Source organism: Galleria mellonella, unplaced genomic scaffold (assembly GCF_026898425.1).
Source record: "Galleria mellonella isolate WM207_F2 unplaced genomic scaffold, CSIRO_AGI_GalMel_v1 utg184, whole genome shotgun sequence".
Classification (NCBI taxonomy): Eukaryota; Metazoa; Arthropoda; class Insecta; order Lepidoptera; family Pyralidae; genus Galleria; species Galleria mellonella.
In genome coordinates, this window is record NW_026442025.1 from 9,908,099 (window position 1) to 9,925,724 (window position 17,626).

Genomic DNA, 17,626 nt, shown 5'->3' on the forward strand with positions numbered 1-17,626 from the left:
TTAACACTTTTCGTCAGCTTGTTTGTCATACTAGTTACATAAAAAACTTAAGTTGTCGAAATTTAGTATAATTGTACTAAATTATGGGTCATTATCATGCCAGTCCACTGTTTAATGCTAAACATATGCCTTTTCCTATTGGAGAATTTTGTCAGTAGTTTGCACGCTTGGCACGCGGATTGGCAATTATGGGTGTTGCTGAGGAATTAAAAAAAAGAAACATTCAATAATAATTTCTATAATTATTGTAATATAAAAAAGTGTTGGTAGTTATTCAACCCTTGGAATAGACAATAGATATTTCCTCTTAAACATAACAAATATGAGGGGCCATGCTAGTCCACGGCGTGGCGCCGTCGGCGCGCTCGTAAAAAAATAACATATTTTTTAAACCTGACCGTCCGCGCGACGCGACCACCCATTGCCACCAGCATGACACCCATACTTTCTATACTTTACCATTTATTACAATATAATGTGATCTAAGAAAAATAATATTTTCGTCTAACGCCCGTGGAGCGTCTGTAAACAATTTTATACTATAATTTGTTTGTTTCTTACATTAAGAGTACACACGCGTCTACTCTTTACGAAATGTCCACGACCTCGGCTATTGCCCGTAAACAGCGAAGGCCCGACGTTCTCTCAACAGATTTCGGTCGACTGTCGCATTTGACGAATGCGTGTGCTGACATCTCGGACAGAAATCCGTCGAGTTGCGTTCGCTCGCAATATCTGATCTACTTTAATAACAAATTTACAGCGAAATGCATGTTTACACTCTCCACAACTATTATATGAACGCGTACGATACAACTGCCGCACATTAACGCCTATATAATTGTAATAAAAACTACTACAAAACATAATTTAGAATATCATTTACTGCTATTATCGTTAATAAACATTATGCGATTTCGTTCATTTTAGTATACAATTCTCCATTTTTACAATACAAATAAAAGGTTAGAAAACAGGAAGTTGTTGATAAATTTATCAAATTGAGAATAATGATTGAAATTATTGGCATTAAAATATCATATTGGAGGTTTGTTTGGCTAAGCGAGACAATGGGACATTCTAAAATGCCTTTCTCTAAATTGTAAGTCTCTCTAAAAATTCATTTTAGAGATATGAGTTAGAATTATCTAAATGTATCTTTTAATATTGAAAAAGAAATTCTAGAATCACCCAGTCTCTTCAATCCACACTGTGACATACAAATACATAATTGAGAAGGAATTGCACTTAGGAAAGGTTGCGACTCTTGGCACTTTGTCTTACGCTAATAATTAATTTGACAACAAAAAATTAAACTCAACTAATAGAAATCGACGCCCATTATCACTCAATACACACAACATTATCTAAGCGCGTTTCGAAGCCGCACACGCCGTACGTCTAACTGCTCGAAATGTACTATGCAATTATGAACACTATTTGAATTGCATAAAGAGTCAAATCGAATTCCTTGCTTGTTTTATAATATTGAAAACAACAGGCGGCAAACAATGGAAAATCATAATCGTCATAGAATAAGAACACTGACATTAATGACATCTCTATTTCATTCTCATTCTGTGCGTTAAGTTCTTACGCATCTTGTGTCAGATATTGCACTGGTTTAACTGTACATCAGACCGAATCAATGCACTACCCGATACGAATTTTGCTGCACCAAGCATTTTTTTTATATTCTGTGCAAGCTAAATTCCTTTTCAAAAACTGTTACATCATAAAAGAAAATATTTATAAATTATTTAAAGTTGTACACATGAAATAAACAACATACAGAAAACTAGATGTCGCCACTAATGTGTCGGTCTTTGTTACAAAAGTTACTTATTAATAACAAAATTAGCAATAACAGTTGTATGGCTGGAGTAAATTAATTGTAATTGTAAATAAATTATAATAAGGTTTTAATTTAATTAAACTCTATTAAATCGGATTTAAGATTCAAATTTGATGCGCAAAGGACATTTGTAGCATCTATTTCGAAATTATATATTTGAAATAATTAATATTAAAAACTGCCTATAATTAAAATCAGTTATTTAATAAATTATTCTATAAATAAATTAGTTAATAATAGTTATATATTTATGTATATAAATAATTAATTGATTTAATTTATTTATTTACTGACCATTCACCATCCATCGATTAAATAAAGTATAATCCCGCTTAATTATCGCATTACACATCGAGCAGTTCGACTTGGCTGGCTATGAATTCGCGTTTAATAAAATAAATGTGAACAATTACATTGATATTCATACGTACACGATTCTATGTAACTAATTACTTGCTCATAAAATATATAGCTCAATAACATAGATTTGAACTTAGCGTACACATGTACGATGGAAGCGAGTGTACAGCGATCGACTAACAGGAGAGGGCACTACACACCGGTTACTCGAAACACGAAAGCAAATGCACTAAACCTTATTGCCACACTTACATTATTGCTACGACATATACATACCGCTCTACGTATTATAATATAAATATAATAAATATACAACATTCAATAAAAAGAAATATTGTTACTTGTTATTGCATTACTTTATTTATTATAAATCAGAGAGGGGTTTTATTTTCAATTTTTAAATCTACTTTAGTGCGTTTAGTGTACAGTGCGATTGATCAAAATCTGTACAAAAACATCAAATTGTTACCATTAAAATAATATGGCTGTTACCAACTCTGTACGCTGTATAAGCGAGCCGTTTTGTCCCCTTATACATCACTTAGACAGTTAACGTACAGACCGCACTATGAGTGTGTAATTTGAACAAGAGATTTCAAATTAAATGAGGCTAAACAATCTCTCACTAAGGCACAATTTAAATTTCCATTTTGAACTTTATTTCTAAAATAAATGAATTCAATTCCCCACTCCGCATAATACAAATAGGCGCCTCTGCCATCGGCCAGGAGTAGTTCGGGACAGTAACAAGGAAACACCTAAAAATGGTTATCGTGTGAATTGTTATTCTAAAAATAGTTATATAATAATACACGAATACGGCAATGCACTTAAGCGTCTTATATTCATTTAGAATGTGGTTGCGTTGTAGTTTAGAATTGTTGTTTAGTAAAATGTTTATGTAGATACAATTATAGGCTAGTAATTATTAATATCCGTTGTGCTTAGTTTTAAACCAAGGTAATTCATGTATAAACATTCATTCAAGAATTTAATAATGACAATTTACGTACTTATTTAATTAATTGTTACATTTACAATTCTAAAAGACGACGTCAATAATCCGACTTAAAAATTATTTCAATAATATTCTGTCTCTGTTTTAGACCTTGTTATTGAGTAACTTTATGGGTTTTTTTTTAGTCCATACATATTTGTGTATATAAAATTCATAATATGTCTCTTGAAAAGTTATACTTAGAACCATGATCGCTAAATATAAAGTATGTGATGGATTTCAAATAAGTAGGGCATTTGGGATTTTCTTATAACATAAATAAAACAATTTAAAACAAGCGCACGACAGATAGTAATTCATTTACGATATAAAGCACTGCTGCGTGTTATTCTTTGTTAAATATAGTATAAAAAGATTATAAAATTCTAAGCTAGTAATTTATTTGAATCTATGTTGCGACTAAGCCTATTTATACTATGAGTGTAGAAATCCATGTTAAGTACATAATCTCTTATGGTGTTGCTTGGTGTTACTTAGGTATAAAATGAAATTTCGAACCATCCTTATACCATCCTATAGTCGATTTTATACATAAAGTATTTAATGAAAGCAGCAAATTGTAGAGCATCCACATACATTACTTATAAGTTACTGTGGAATTTATTTATGATATTGTACTGTTTATTTTCCAAATAAAATCTATAACCATAATTCAAAACAGGTGTATTTTGATGTAAGTTTTGCCCTTTTCACACTTAATGCACTTTGTCGAACTAGATGTCCCGTTCTCACTATTTGATACAGGCGACAGGACCCGAAGATATAGTATTATATTATCTGTGCACGAAGTGAGGGAAGGGTCACTAATCGAAACAGTATCTAAATATTTATTGCATTTTATTCTTTAATAATAAAAAAAATATAATTTGGCACTTAATTTTTAAAGAGGGCACACGTTCTCCCCGTCTCAATTATCTTCATACATCCAAATATCTCTATCTCTTTTCTCGCATCGCCAACTTGCTGCTTAGACGTCCTCTATACAAAGTACTACATTAAATCAATGGAATCGTTTAAGACTTTTCCTTATATCGACTATAGGTAGGCAGTGTTTAAAAGATGGATATTTTAATTGCTTAGAACAGTTGCCAAGACTTTTGGAGCAGTGTTTTTCAACCATTTTGAATACGCGAACATTAATAAAATATATTTAGTACCTACACGATAAAATTACTAATCCAAGAGATGGCGGTAGGGTCGCCCTTTGCCATGGTGAATTCTAACATTCGCGGCGAATTATGCATGTCGATTACGTTTTGTACATATTCGATAAATGCCTCTGATTACCCTATTAAATATTACAATCGTAAGCAATTTTTTTTATCTTATCCATGACCCCATAAGTTTGTAATAAAAGTAAATAAACTGATTTAAAAAATGGCGTTTTTTATTAACTTTCTAGTAAGAAATAATAATCAAGTGCATTTTTATTTGACTCCTCCCCACCCCTTCGCCCTTCGCGATCCGCAGGTTGAAAAACACTGTTTTAGTAAAAATAGAGCTACTCTTATTATTTAGATCAAGGATCTCCGACCGTAAGAATTCATAAACACAGGGTGTTTAAAATATATTTACTGTAGTTTTATTGTAATAATCCATTAGACCGGGAACTGAATGTATCGAAATGAATAAAAAAAATATAAATTAGTTCAGGAAAAGTTCTTACTGACATAAATAGTCTTCTTTTAATACTATAGTACTGAAAATGCATTTTATATAATGACAATCTAAAAATATTAGTACTATGAAATTCTGTTACTGAATTACGCATATTCGACTAAGCTGATTTATATGGAATTTGTCAAACACATAGATCTTGATAAATTTACAATGTATTCACACGGACACAAGTAAATACATTATTGAACACCCCGTGTAAGAAAAAGTGTATTGCTTTTACCTTTTTGGCGATCTAGTAAACAAACAAATCGTTGTATATGGATATAATTATTACTAACAATTACATAATTCTCTTGTTACTATTGCCAACTGTGTTTCACTTGAAAGGCCCCTCATGCTAATGAATCGTAATTTTGCAGTTTCCTGCCAAATTTCGTAGCGTTTTCATTAAATCATTCATCTTAAATAAGATGCCATTTACGTTACACAGATAACGTATTTAGACATCATCCTGCTCTTCATGGTCGTACATCATACTTGCAATTTTAGACTTTGAAATAATTCAAAACCACAAAGTTTACGACTCTTAGCAAGTGCTTCTTCTTAATAACTGCCTGCACGCTCAATGTAGGATAGCGACCATAGACTAAAAAACAATAACTATGCTAATGGCCTTTTAGACTAGTGATAAACGTATCTATCGATAGGTGCGTAAACGCTACCGCGTTAGATAAAACGTGATAGCAACTCACTCTTTCGCATGTGTGCACTAACGAAAATGTGTCTACCGATAGTTTCGTTTGTTACTCGTCTTCGATGGTTGGCTATGTGAATTTGCCACTTTGTTTATAGCTATATATTGCTGTGTGAATACGGTAACTATGATTTATCGTATACAAAAGCGTGTTGTGTTAGGCTTGTTATACGATCGACGCAAAATGCGCGCGCACATTTAAACTAAGGGCGTGCACAAACGAGGGACAATTCTCGATCTATTTTTATGTCCATCAATATACAATAGGGAATTGCATTGTATTGATTACACGAGTTCGTACAAAGTGCATATGTTGCAATGGAGTATTTTGTCCTCCAAAAATAATAGGTCGAAAAAACCTTACGACATGATCTGACAGGATTCGAATTCGCTAAACCTATCATCCCGATAATGACACATCTTTCAGCTATTTGTCCCGAGTATTTAATTATATTACTGAAAAAACAGTGACACGTGGAGAAATTTCCCAACCACCTTCTCAAACGTCATTAGGCCTGACGCAGGTGCCATCTACTGGTGTTTTGACTAAATACCGGCTTTTATCTTACCATCTAACATACATTATTCCCATATTATTGCTGTAGGAATTCATAGTTAATTCGGGTTCCAATTTTGTCGCATCGAGCTGTTTAGAAGTAAAATTTTTCAACCTATTGTACAGAGGACAAAGGAAATTATTAACATTCTATTAAGACAGTGATTAATAGTAAAACGTGAACATTTTTCGTACAAAAATTAAGTAAATTAATTAAGTCGTTAATTTGTTACTCAATTATTAATTAATGTTGCAAAAAAAAAAGTTGAAAGCGACAAAAATATTTGCAGTCCCTAACTTGACAGCCATGTTAGCATGAACGACTCAAATATTTGTCATTTTTCTATCCGTATTTTTATGAAAAAAAAAAAAATTGTTTTACTGGTAGAATACCTCTTTAAAAAGATGAAAACAATATCTCTACCACGCTGTGGGAATTTCATATGCAGAATTACTTACGACTACCTACGACTTTCCAAAATATTTTCTTGTCCTCTATAGATTGTCTCTCGTTTGTGCAAACCATAATATGAGCTTGCAGCGACTATGACGTTACGACATCTATTATATACGTACCAATTATAATTGATCTATTTGCATAATGGTGTTTGGGTCCTTGCTTGTACGCTCAGAACTGTCGGCCAATCGTCTGTGTATTTTATTTAATACATGATACATTGTCAGGCGTCCTCACTTTTAACTTTGCAATTCAATCTGTGTGTTTATTGTCTACTGAGTCGTGCGTTTGATTGAATTGAATTTGTAGCAAGCAAGCATACGATCCGCCGTATGATAAACGGCCGCAGCAACTTATGTACATATATACTGCCAAAGGCATCACTCATTGATTCTCATAAAATACTTAAGGATATTATTTTTAAAACTTATGTTCATATTAATCCGATGCCTATATACATATATAATGGAAAATAATGAACTCACCGTGACTGACGTATGCGACGCAAAGTGGCGTATGCTCCCTGAAGAGGACTTTCGGATAAAGACAAATAAAATTGTTGAAAACGGAAAAATATGGTGAGCTCATAATCTCGTTATATATACAGACACACTTAAGGATTTTGTTCTATAGTATGGTAATTTCATACACAAACTACTAATATATTCCGACGCAATATTATATGAACTCCTATTTGTAATGATTAAGAAATTCAATCATCAAACTATGTAAAATTTTTATAAAAGAAATAGTAAGGAAAGACAAAAGAGAACAGAAATGTATGTATTGTTGAGTCTTATCCATCCGTAAGCGTAAATAAGAGGGACAGGTAGGCTGCGCCCACCTCAGAATTAGGAACAGAGCTGGGCATAAATGTATCTAAGAGTACATATGATGTTAAATATACCAATACTCTTAACAGCGTCATCTAGTTCTCAATTAGGAAAGTTCACACTACAGAATCAATAGAACCGTATGCTTGTTTGTTAATTCTAGTGGTATAAAAAAAACTTAGATTATATAGATTACGTTTCCATACAAATGCTTCGAGAAAAGCGGGTCAACTTTTCATACAATTTTGCGTGATAAATAGTTATGAGTGATTCCTTTATAACTTCTATATTTATTTTGTCTTATTATTTGTGCGCCTTTTTAATGCGTAAAAACTCATTTTATTTGGCATCTAATTTGACAATTAGCTAACAAAAAGTTGATCCGTTTTTGCGGCTCGATGCTCTATCTATATAATGTAAAAAAAAGCTATGAGTGGTTGACAACTTGTTAAAACTACCAAATATTTTTGTTTTTATAAATTATTATTTCAGCCGTTAACTGTCCACTGCTGGACATAATCCTGTCTTATAAAGGGAGTTTCGCCAGTACTCACGCTTGGCAAGTGGGTTGGCAACCGCAATTAGGCTTTTACAAATGTTTTAAGAGGAACGAACATGTTTGTAAATACATTTTATAAATCTCTTAGATCAATACATTTGTATTGAACGCGGATTGAACCTGTAACTTTTAGAATTATAGTCTGAAACAGTTAAATCCCTATTTCACTAGAGTTGCTAAAGGATATACTATTTATGGTAAGTAAAACTCCAGTACAATAAACACACATATACTAAATGGATAAAACACTGCGACTCTCTACTTCTAGATCTGTCTGGGACAATTCTAAGCGCACACGCAGTGTGCTCGACATTATTCTATCTTAAATCGGCGGCAGAAAGACACTTGCGATAAGGCATTTAATGTCTCACGAACACGTCTGTGCGTTATTGCAACAGCTGCATCTGTATCAATGTACGAAGGACGGTGCTGACTGTCTCAATGTTGGCTACATTGATTTTCTTTGATTTTGTGTAATGTTTTTTTTAATGTAATAATTGTTGATTTAACTTACATGCAATTAGGTCGAGAAAGCTCGACTAGTTTCGGAACCATTCGGAATCCTTAATCGTGAGTGGACGCAGTTTATTTTTTATTCAATGTAAACAGAGTAATATCCAGTAGCTTTTTATGTACTGTATTTATTAGAAGTGTTATCTATTTCTTTAGTAAAGGAACGTACTTAGGAAACCAGTTATAAAAAAAAATATGATGGAAGTTCAGAATTCGCATTTCGATTAATCAGATATTTACTTCGTCAGTAGAATTACGAATTTCAAGATCTTGTTTCTTGATGACTAATATGTAATATGCCGTTATTAGTAATTTATAGTATACAACAGTCCTACTCAAAGTGGGCGATAACGCCCCCTCTTGGGCGCTGCAGGCCTAAAGAGGGGCGGTAAGAGATCTAGAAAAAAAAAATGGGGGCGTTGTGTAGAGGTTTGGGGGGTGATTTATTTATCTTGAAGTAATAGTGGTTTTTTTTAAGAAGGTAAAAAAGTGGGGGCCCTAAAAATTATTTATTCTCAAAGTGAGCAGTAGACAGAATAAGTTTGGGAACCCCTGGTATACAAAGATAAATTGTCCCTAATTTCAATCTTATCTTCTGCGTACATTGTGTGACGTGTTCTTCGAGAGATCATGTCAGCACCGGCTTTGTTTCGGAATTGTATTTATCGGTAGCAAAATTGACGAAGGCAAATTGTATTACGCTATCACATAATTAAAGCATTATTTTGGTATAAAAATGCGAAACTACGACACCTCGTCGTCAAATGGCAATATGGTACGATTGATCACTGAATTGACTATATAAAACACACTGGCGCCATCTACTTTACAAATTTTATAAACTTACCGCATTAGAATAAACTGAATAAACAAATAGTCTGAATTTAGAATAATGAAGTAATAAAATTGTTACTATTTCAACATAATTACGTCTAAGTGAATAATGAACTATCTCGCATTACCAAATAATAAAAACTTTATTAAAAGAAAAACAAATCAAAGTAAATTTTAAAATAATCAAAACAAAAGGAAAGGAAAATAAAGAAACAAAAATAATCCATACATAAAAATTAATGTATTATTCTATCATCAATAACATATAGTTTACACAAATAATAAAATTAAGGGAAAACAAGTTTATACATAATCTTAATTCGAATAAAAAAAAAAACAAATTATACATGCTATCAACACAAGATGCTAATATAAAAAAAAAATAATGAAAACAGTATTTTACAATTATCTAAACAATCGCTAACCAAACCAGCGCTCACACTTGTTCATCGATTTATATATATATTAAAAAATTTTGTCAAATTTGGTTTCATTTTAGGACAACATTCACTTGAATTAATGAACATTTTATTGTTCATTTAAAATATATGTATGAAATTAATGTGACATACGTAGGTTGGTACATCCCTTCGTAGTTCAAAATAGATACGAAGAGATATGCTAGCAAAAAAAAAAAAAAAATTTATAACACAAAACTATACAAAAAAAAATTTAGAACGAGTCTCTAAAATTATGGGATTAAAGGCTTAAAAATAATAAAAGCAACAAAACATAATGGAAAAAAAAATAATTGAAAAATCATAACATTATTTAACTAAGAACGATAACAAAAATAAAGTACAGATGCGAGTTTCTAAATGAGATGCAATTGATTTTTGATAATTAATATACAATAATTCATCAACGAGAGAAAAAAAAAAAAACATAATAGTGTTGGGACAAAGTCACAACTATTGAAAGGCACTTACCAAATCCAAACCATTGTATGAATGTAAGATTTAACTGCCTAAGTTTTGCTGTGAATATTGTTGAAACAATACATAAATAACAATTTAAAAAAAAATTATAAATAAAATTTGTGCGGAAAGTAAGTACCGATTATTTGTGATTGATCGTGTAGTGTGCAACGTTCTGTAGTAACCAATATACGTAGAAGAAGTATGGGCTGGTTTCACGCGGCGACCTCCCTACTGGAAGCAACGCAACGCGAGCGGTAACTAGCGTGGTAATCACAGACACAGATGGAAATAGACGTCGCAAGGTGCCTCGATCAATATTAAACCTAAGCGTGCCACTACTAAACCATTGTGATGATACACGAGCTATAAATTGATAGCAAATTCCTCTCTACCACTTTATCATAACTTTCTTCTATGTATGAATAGGAACTTCGAATCGCAATTTAAGCTGGGTACAAGTAGGCTTTTTTGAGCTTACTTCGAACGTAATAGCACGCAAAGTACAAGGAGTTGCGACATCTATTTGCATCAGTACCTATGTTGGTAATATTGGCTCCGCGAGAGTGCGTCTATTTGAGGCGTCAGGTCTCCGAGCCGACCGCCTATCATCTAACCTACATATTAATAAATCGAACGCTGCAAGCTCCTCTACGACATTTACAATATCCAATTTTAAAAATAAATTGTCTTATACAGAACAGGATCCCGTGACCACTCACTCACGCCAGGCCTCGACACGTTCACGCCCCACACACTCACCCTCATAAAGTTTCTTATTCAAACATTATTATAAATATATAGTTTACAATATAAATTAAAATATTGAATGAAACTACACATTTCTTATAATATAATATGTACAAGGCATCTCTTGTCACTCCTTACTTAATAACGTTACAACTGTTTTGTATTGAAACGGCCGCGTACGCACACACACGCGTGCGCCCACGTGCACGCCCACGCGAGCACGCACGCACACCCGACCGACGCACGCCAACACTTGCAGTGTCATATTACTTCGCATCGGCTACACTCTTGCTATAAACGTCCATAAAAAAACCTATCTGGCACTAACATGTATATTCATTACAAAATGTATAATATAATAATTATCATATATATATATATCAATATATATATATATATATATATATACAATCACAACATAAATTTGAAAAACAACCGATAGGAATAGATATTGTTATTGGTGTTACGGCGTTATTTGATGTCAGCGTTGTTTGTAATTATAAATTATTACATTTTAAAAATATTTTGCACTTTAAGTTTATTAAATTGAATCACGTCAATTGTTTTGTTCAACCAATTACATTATCTCAATTAACTCTTCAACCATCCAACTGGAGAAGTTATGGTATTCAATGAATCTAGCTCCCCTAACAGAGTATTATTGTCTCACAAAAAACGTCTACATGTCAATGAGAGATCAGAAACTGTCTTGATCGCGCCGCCATTGTATTTCATTATCTAAACACGAAATTATATCAAACGAGAGTCTAGACGATTTTGTCCCCAAATAATTTGATATGTATACGAAAAAATATTTAGTCATATAGACACGACTGTAAACATGTTTTGCTCAATCATTGTTCTGTATCTAATCAAATCTATATAGGAACATATTCGCTATTAGTTAGACAATTGTCCTGCGAGTGCATCACACGTACGTCTACAACAAACCGACTCGTTCACATCACGTCGGCACGCATCAAGTTCCTTAGCGGTTTTAAACTAAATTAGTACTTATCGTACATTCTAAGTTTCACATTCACCAACTTAAAAAGAAGCGCGATAGTTTAGTTAATTATTGCGAAGAACTCTACAAGTGATCCCATACATAGTGAGATATTTATAATATATTCGATTGGCCCACATGCGAATAACAGTTTTCGTATAGCTCCAATTACACTAGAAACGAGCAATTCGTATTATGTGTTCCCGACAGTAAAACATTTTCAATGATTGGAAAAAGGTACTACAACGAAAAACACTTAAGATATGATTTACTCTATCACTTAACATTTACAGAGCCGGTCGATCGACGCGAGACTGGTCGCGTGCGCCGTTGCTAGGCAACGAAGCTTACTTTATATACACACGGTAATTACATTTTTATACAGTTTTTTTGGTCATAGTTTTGGAAAGATAATGTAGTTTAAAGACTGTTCGGACGACAGTCACCGTTGGTATGGATCGCATATTCGTCGGCGACATCTATCGGCCATCGAGTCCATATCTTATGTTGTCACACACGCAACGGAAAATCGCCTGTGTAATGATAAATCGTAATGTATTTATACAGAAAACTGTATAGTATTCACTACAGTTGCGATCGAAGCGATAAATCTTGTCGTGTGTGGCCGGGATTAGTTGAATACATCTGTGTGGTGTAGCATGCTATAAATATTAGGGATATAGCAATGTCTATATATTTTAGTTCCAACATCTATGTACTGGTCTAATAACGAATATGTTAAAAGTAATGCAAAAAATTATATCGGATAATAGACTTTGAACATATTCGAAAATAGATATCCGACCGATATAGGTGATATCGAAATGGGTGATGACCTTTTTGGCCAGCAATGTCCAACAATATATAGATATTACCCCTACCTAATAAACATGCGTTACAGTCCTATCCGAGTTGGTGTTATTAGTACAAAATATACAATATCTTCCGACGAGAACCTAAGAGAAAGAATATACATTGCTGATAGCGTCGATATGAAAGTATTGGCAATAGCCACATACGATTCATTGCTTGTTCATAATTTTATTAAAAGGCATTCATAATTTTAGCTTATCGAAGTGTGGCAACACTGTAATTATCTGTCATCTGTCAAAAACAAATTAACAATTTTCAATGTTTATGACTGATCATTCAATAAGTTTCTGCTAGCAAACTAAAACTTTAAACATGCAATTATATTTTTAATAAGCTGGTATTGAAAATTTGAATTCTGAGAGAAGAAATAATTTTGAAATTAAAAAAAAAAAACAGGCGCAAAGTTTTTAGTGGTTGCTTTGTATGCAACGTATTCTATTATAGACGTTCTAATTCGCTAGCAAAACATTTTTTTTTATTATCAATCAATTAAATAAAAAAAAAAAAAAAAAATATTTTTTAAATTTGACAGTTAATTTCGGGGTTTCCATACTTTAGTAAGATAAAGAATGAACGCTCTTAAGGGTGTTACTGATTATGAGCATTCGCTGTACAAACTCAGAGCTCAAAATGGCTTATTTGTTATAATAATGAATTTCAATAATTACTACAATAGCCACTAAAGTCGTCATTGCTTTTGAGTATATTTTGAACTATCCTTGTGGGGTTTTATAATCTGTAAATAAAGAAATTGATTTAATTGAAACGCCATTTTGTACTTTGAATTTATACACAATGACTCGCTATCAGAAACGCCCTTAGTTTTAGAATATACCTGTATCACAGAGGCAAATGAGCCTACTTTCATTTCCTCACTAAATTTTTTAAAGTCGACTTTTTAATGTGGGAAATAACCACTGAACTCGCAACACTGTTACCGTTACCGACGCCTCTGACGATTCAAACATTCTGAATATCTTTATCAAAGAATCATACATAAAAATGAGAAAAAAGTTTATGTCGTCCATTTCAAATTGACAGCTAGATATGCCGTGTTAGAATGGAAGGGACATATTTATTTAGGTTCACATCCGTCCTTATAATAAAGATTTCACTATTATATCAAATTCGAATTTTAGTTTTGAAGATTGGTTTAAAAAATTAGCGCCTTCGAATTGACCACAATATTTTTTAGTGTTGCTATGCTACAGTAACGATTTATAATCAGACAGGCTGTCTGCTTGCTTGTCACCTTGTGGTATATCTGTAGATTGGTGAAATTCTATCAGTGGCCTTTTACTTGATAATGGTCCTATAATAATGCCCAAGTTTAATTCTGCATATCTTTATCCAGTAATTTTCGTTTTAACGTTTAGTATTAAGCCTCTGTAGTACAGATATATGTCTATAATGTTTGAGCCTAGAATTTAATTCATAATACATTTGATTTACTAACTTCATTAAAGTTATAAAGTGTATTAATACACTAATATGGTTTAAATTTGATATTACAACGATCAAAATATATCAAGTACAGTTCGCGGCAAATAATTTGGAAAAAATAAACAATGAAGCCTGCGCAGTAGATAATTTTTAAGATAATTTCAATAGTAAAAAGTTTACAATTCGTATGTATTTTTTTGCGGTTGAAAGTATTCCGCTATTAATTCTATTCACAATTCCTTTTATTTTTTATGTGAAAGGCTAACAACGAGAGTGCTAACGGTGATCACTCACCATCAGATCACCACCTGATGGTGAGTGATCACCGCTGCCCGTCGTCACTGACGACACAAATAGAGTCGCCAGTGCTTATTATATTATGATGTGCCAATTATTATGACGAAAATAAATATATTTTAAAATTACAATATGGTAACTATTACGTAGAACCTCCCACCCTTATGAGGAAGGCATATATTCAGCACTGGACAATTAACCCTTCTTTGCATGTTTTTTTTTTATTGGCGAAATAAATCAAGGTGATACAATTCATGTTCAAAATTAAAGGACAAATGGTTACAAAAATAAATTTGACAGCTATGTTTTTTTTTTCTGCAATGAACATTAAAAAGGTATCCAGACACGATCAACTTAAAGTAAACTTGTTCTTTTATATAATTTTTGGGCATTCAATGTTATGATGGAAATTTCCACCATTATGCAAAGAAGGGTTAACGGCTGATATAATGACGATGATGATATTCACTTTCATCACCATGACAATTGTGTGAAGTTTGACCTTTTTTGTTTTAAATAAAAAATTACTTATTGCCAACACATACATATGAGTGTTTATAAGTGTATATAAACATAAAAGTATGTAATGAAACAACCTAAAAGTCCCCGATTAAAATAACTTTCGATGCAAAACGTACATGTATATATAAAATCGTTACTGCACAGGTCACGTGCTAGAAAAACTATTATCAAATTATTTGCCGGTGACTGTACTTTAAAAAATTTCAATCGAACAATAACCATCCGTTAATCCGTTTTCAACCAACAGTAACAAAATTAGAAACGTATTCCACCGATGGGTTGCAATATGAAAATACTTAAAAATAATTAAGATTACCAAACATACGATCTATTTTAGTAAATAACTTAATTTCATAAATAACAAATTGTCAATTGTATTGCAATTTTTCGTCATTTCAATATAAATAATTAAGAGCGTTCATACCAAATGTTAAGCGACATGAATTGTTAATTTTCAAAAATAATTCAACAGCAGTTAATATTTAAATATATTTTAAATACACAATAGGGACTTAACGCGATGAAATTTTTTTTTATGCGACTTAGAATGACGGAATGACGGATGATGGAAAGTGGTAACCGTCGCCTATAGACATGAGCAGTACCATGGACATAGCAGAGTATACTGTTTCACCCATGATACCCCCCATGCGTTGCCATTCCTGAGGACTCAGGTGTTATTCCTCTGTACCCAGTAAATTCACGTCATATCCCACCCTTCAAACCGAAACACAGTCATGCAAACACAATTGCTTGCACACTAAATATAAATAAATGAAAAAAAAAAATTAAAATTGTTTTTGAAAATTGACATAAAAAAGGTCATCTGACTTTGGTATAAACACTCTTAGCGAAGTCTAATCAGTAAAATCTGTTTTCTTATAAAACTATAATTAAAAACTTACATTAAACGACAATAAAAATAGAATTTATATTTTATATAATCATAAACACATCCAATATTTTATAGCTTCAAGTAGGCAGACACCACCTACAGTTACCTGATCATTTAGTTAATAATCGTGATCGTTTCAATTCATATATATCATCATTATTAAAAAAAAAAAAAAAACAACTAACTAATCGATTTGTGTCACACTTTACCGATTAGACTTCAATACTGAAGTAAATGAATATTTAAAAATATTACACGTTCATCAACATAGAAATACAAAATACATTTAAAAACGATAGCCATTCTTTATAGTTCCCTTAAAAGATGGCACATTACAAAATTGGATTTCATTAGATCACATTACAAAATACACCTGACTAGCAATTTAGATGTACTTTTTGGATGCTAACGAGGCGAAATTAAAAGTGAAAGAGTATCTTCCTTTTTGTATATATATATATATATAATAGTTCCATATTACTAAAATTAGAATTCTATTCTCTAGATAGATTTTATTCTCTTTTTACAATCTTAATTAAACATTAAAAATCTCCATTTAAATTAAATAATAAATAAGTTTGCATTATGATGAGTTTAGTATTTTATATTTCTATGTTTAAAATAAACGAATTTGTGATTTTATTATGGACATAATAATTTTCTCTTTTTCAAAAGTCCCAATTTGCTGTTAAAATAATTTATCAAAATTCCAATTCGTTCATCAAACGTGTTACAATAATATCCTTTTTATATAATTTTAAAAATAGTTATTTCAGTAAACACGTGAAATCCTGGATTTTTAACGTTACGTAGTCCATTGTTCCCCGTGGTGTATGTTACAAGTACAAGTGATACAAGCCTAGCGACGCTCGTTGGTCAGACACCGCAGTGGCGGGCGAGGAGCGGTGGCTGCAGCGGACGCGGCAGCGGGCGCGGCAGCGGGCGCGGCAGCGGGCGCGGTCACTCGCGCGGCACGTTCTTGAGCAGCGATATCGCGTACCGCACGTATTGGACCAAATGTCGGAACGTGGACGACAGCGACAGAGGGCCGCACTTGCGATCTACCGCGATGAATAGATCTGAAACATATATATTGTACCTTAAGGACTGATCTGGTCATGAATCATCATCATCATATCCCCCTCAACAGTCCACTGCTGAACATAAGCCTCCCCCTTACGGGGTTTTGCCAGTAGTTGTCACGCGGATTAGCAAACGCAGTTAGGCTTTAGAGATGTTTAAAGAGCAAAAATGCTTATAAATTATAAATTAAGTGTACTTGAATAAAAATTATTTTTAGTTATTTAGAAAATATTATTATATAATTTATATCCGAAGGAGAATATATAAAGATGATCTCTTTGTCTCGCTCTCTGGGTACTAAGATATACTTTAGACTCCAAAAAAAAAAAAATGTGAATGACGAGAGATATTTTTCGTCAAAGGGGTACCATAGTGAATATTATGGTATCTATAGTACTTGTTTTGTGACAAAAATGATAACTTTCCTAAGCTATTGGTGATAGATTTTATACAATTAACACATTAAGAGAATCCAAGAGTT

General features: G+C 32.5%; 1 protein-coding gene across 6 annotated transcripts in view; it reads right to left on the reverse strand.

Annotated features, from left to right (window-relative positions):
* Positions 1-222: 222 nt before the first annotated feature.
* Positions 223-17,626, reverse strand: part of LOC116412933 (AF4/FMR2 family member 3) — a 309,889-nt gene continuing 292,485 nt past the window's right edge. For all 6 annotated transcript variants that reach the window (XM_052893985.1, XM_052893983.1, XM_052893981.1 and 3 more), the window contains one exon: positions 223-17,141. In XM_052893985.1, the coding sequence (XP_052749945.1) occupies positions 17,023-17,141 (119 nt within the window). In that variant the 3' untranslated portion in view covers positions 223-17,022. The remainder of the gene's footprint in view (positions 17,142-17,626) is intronic.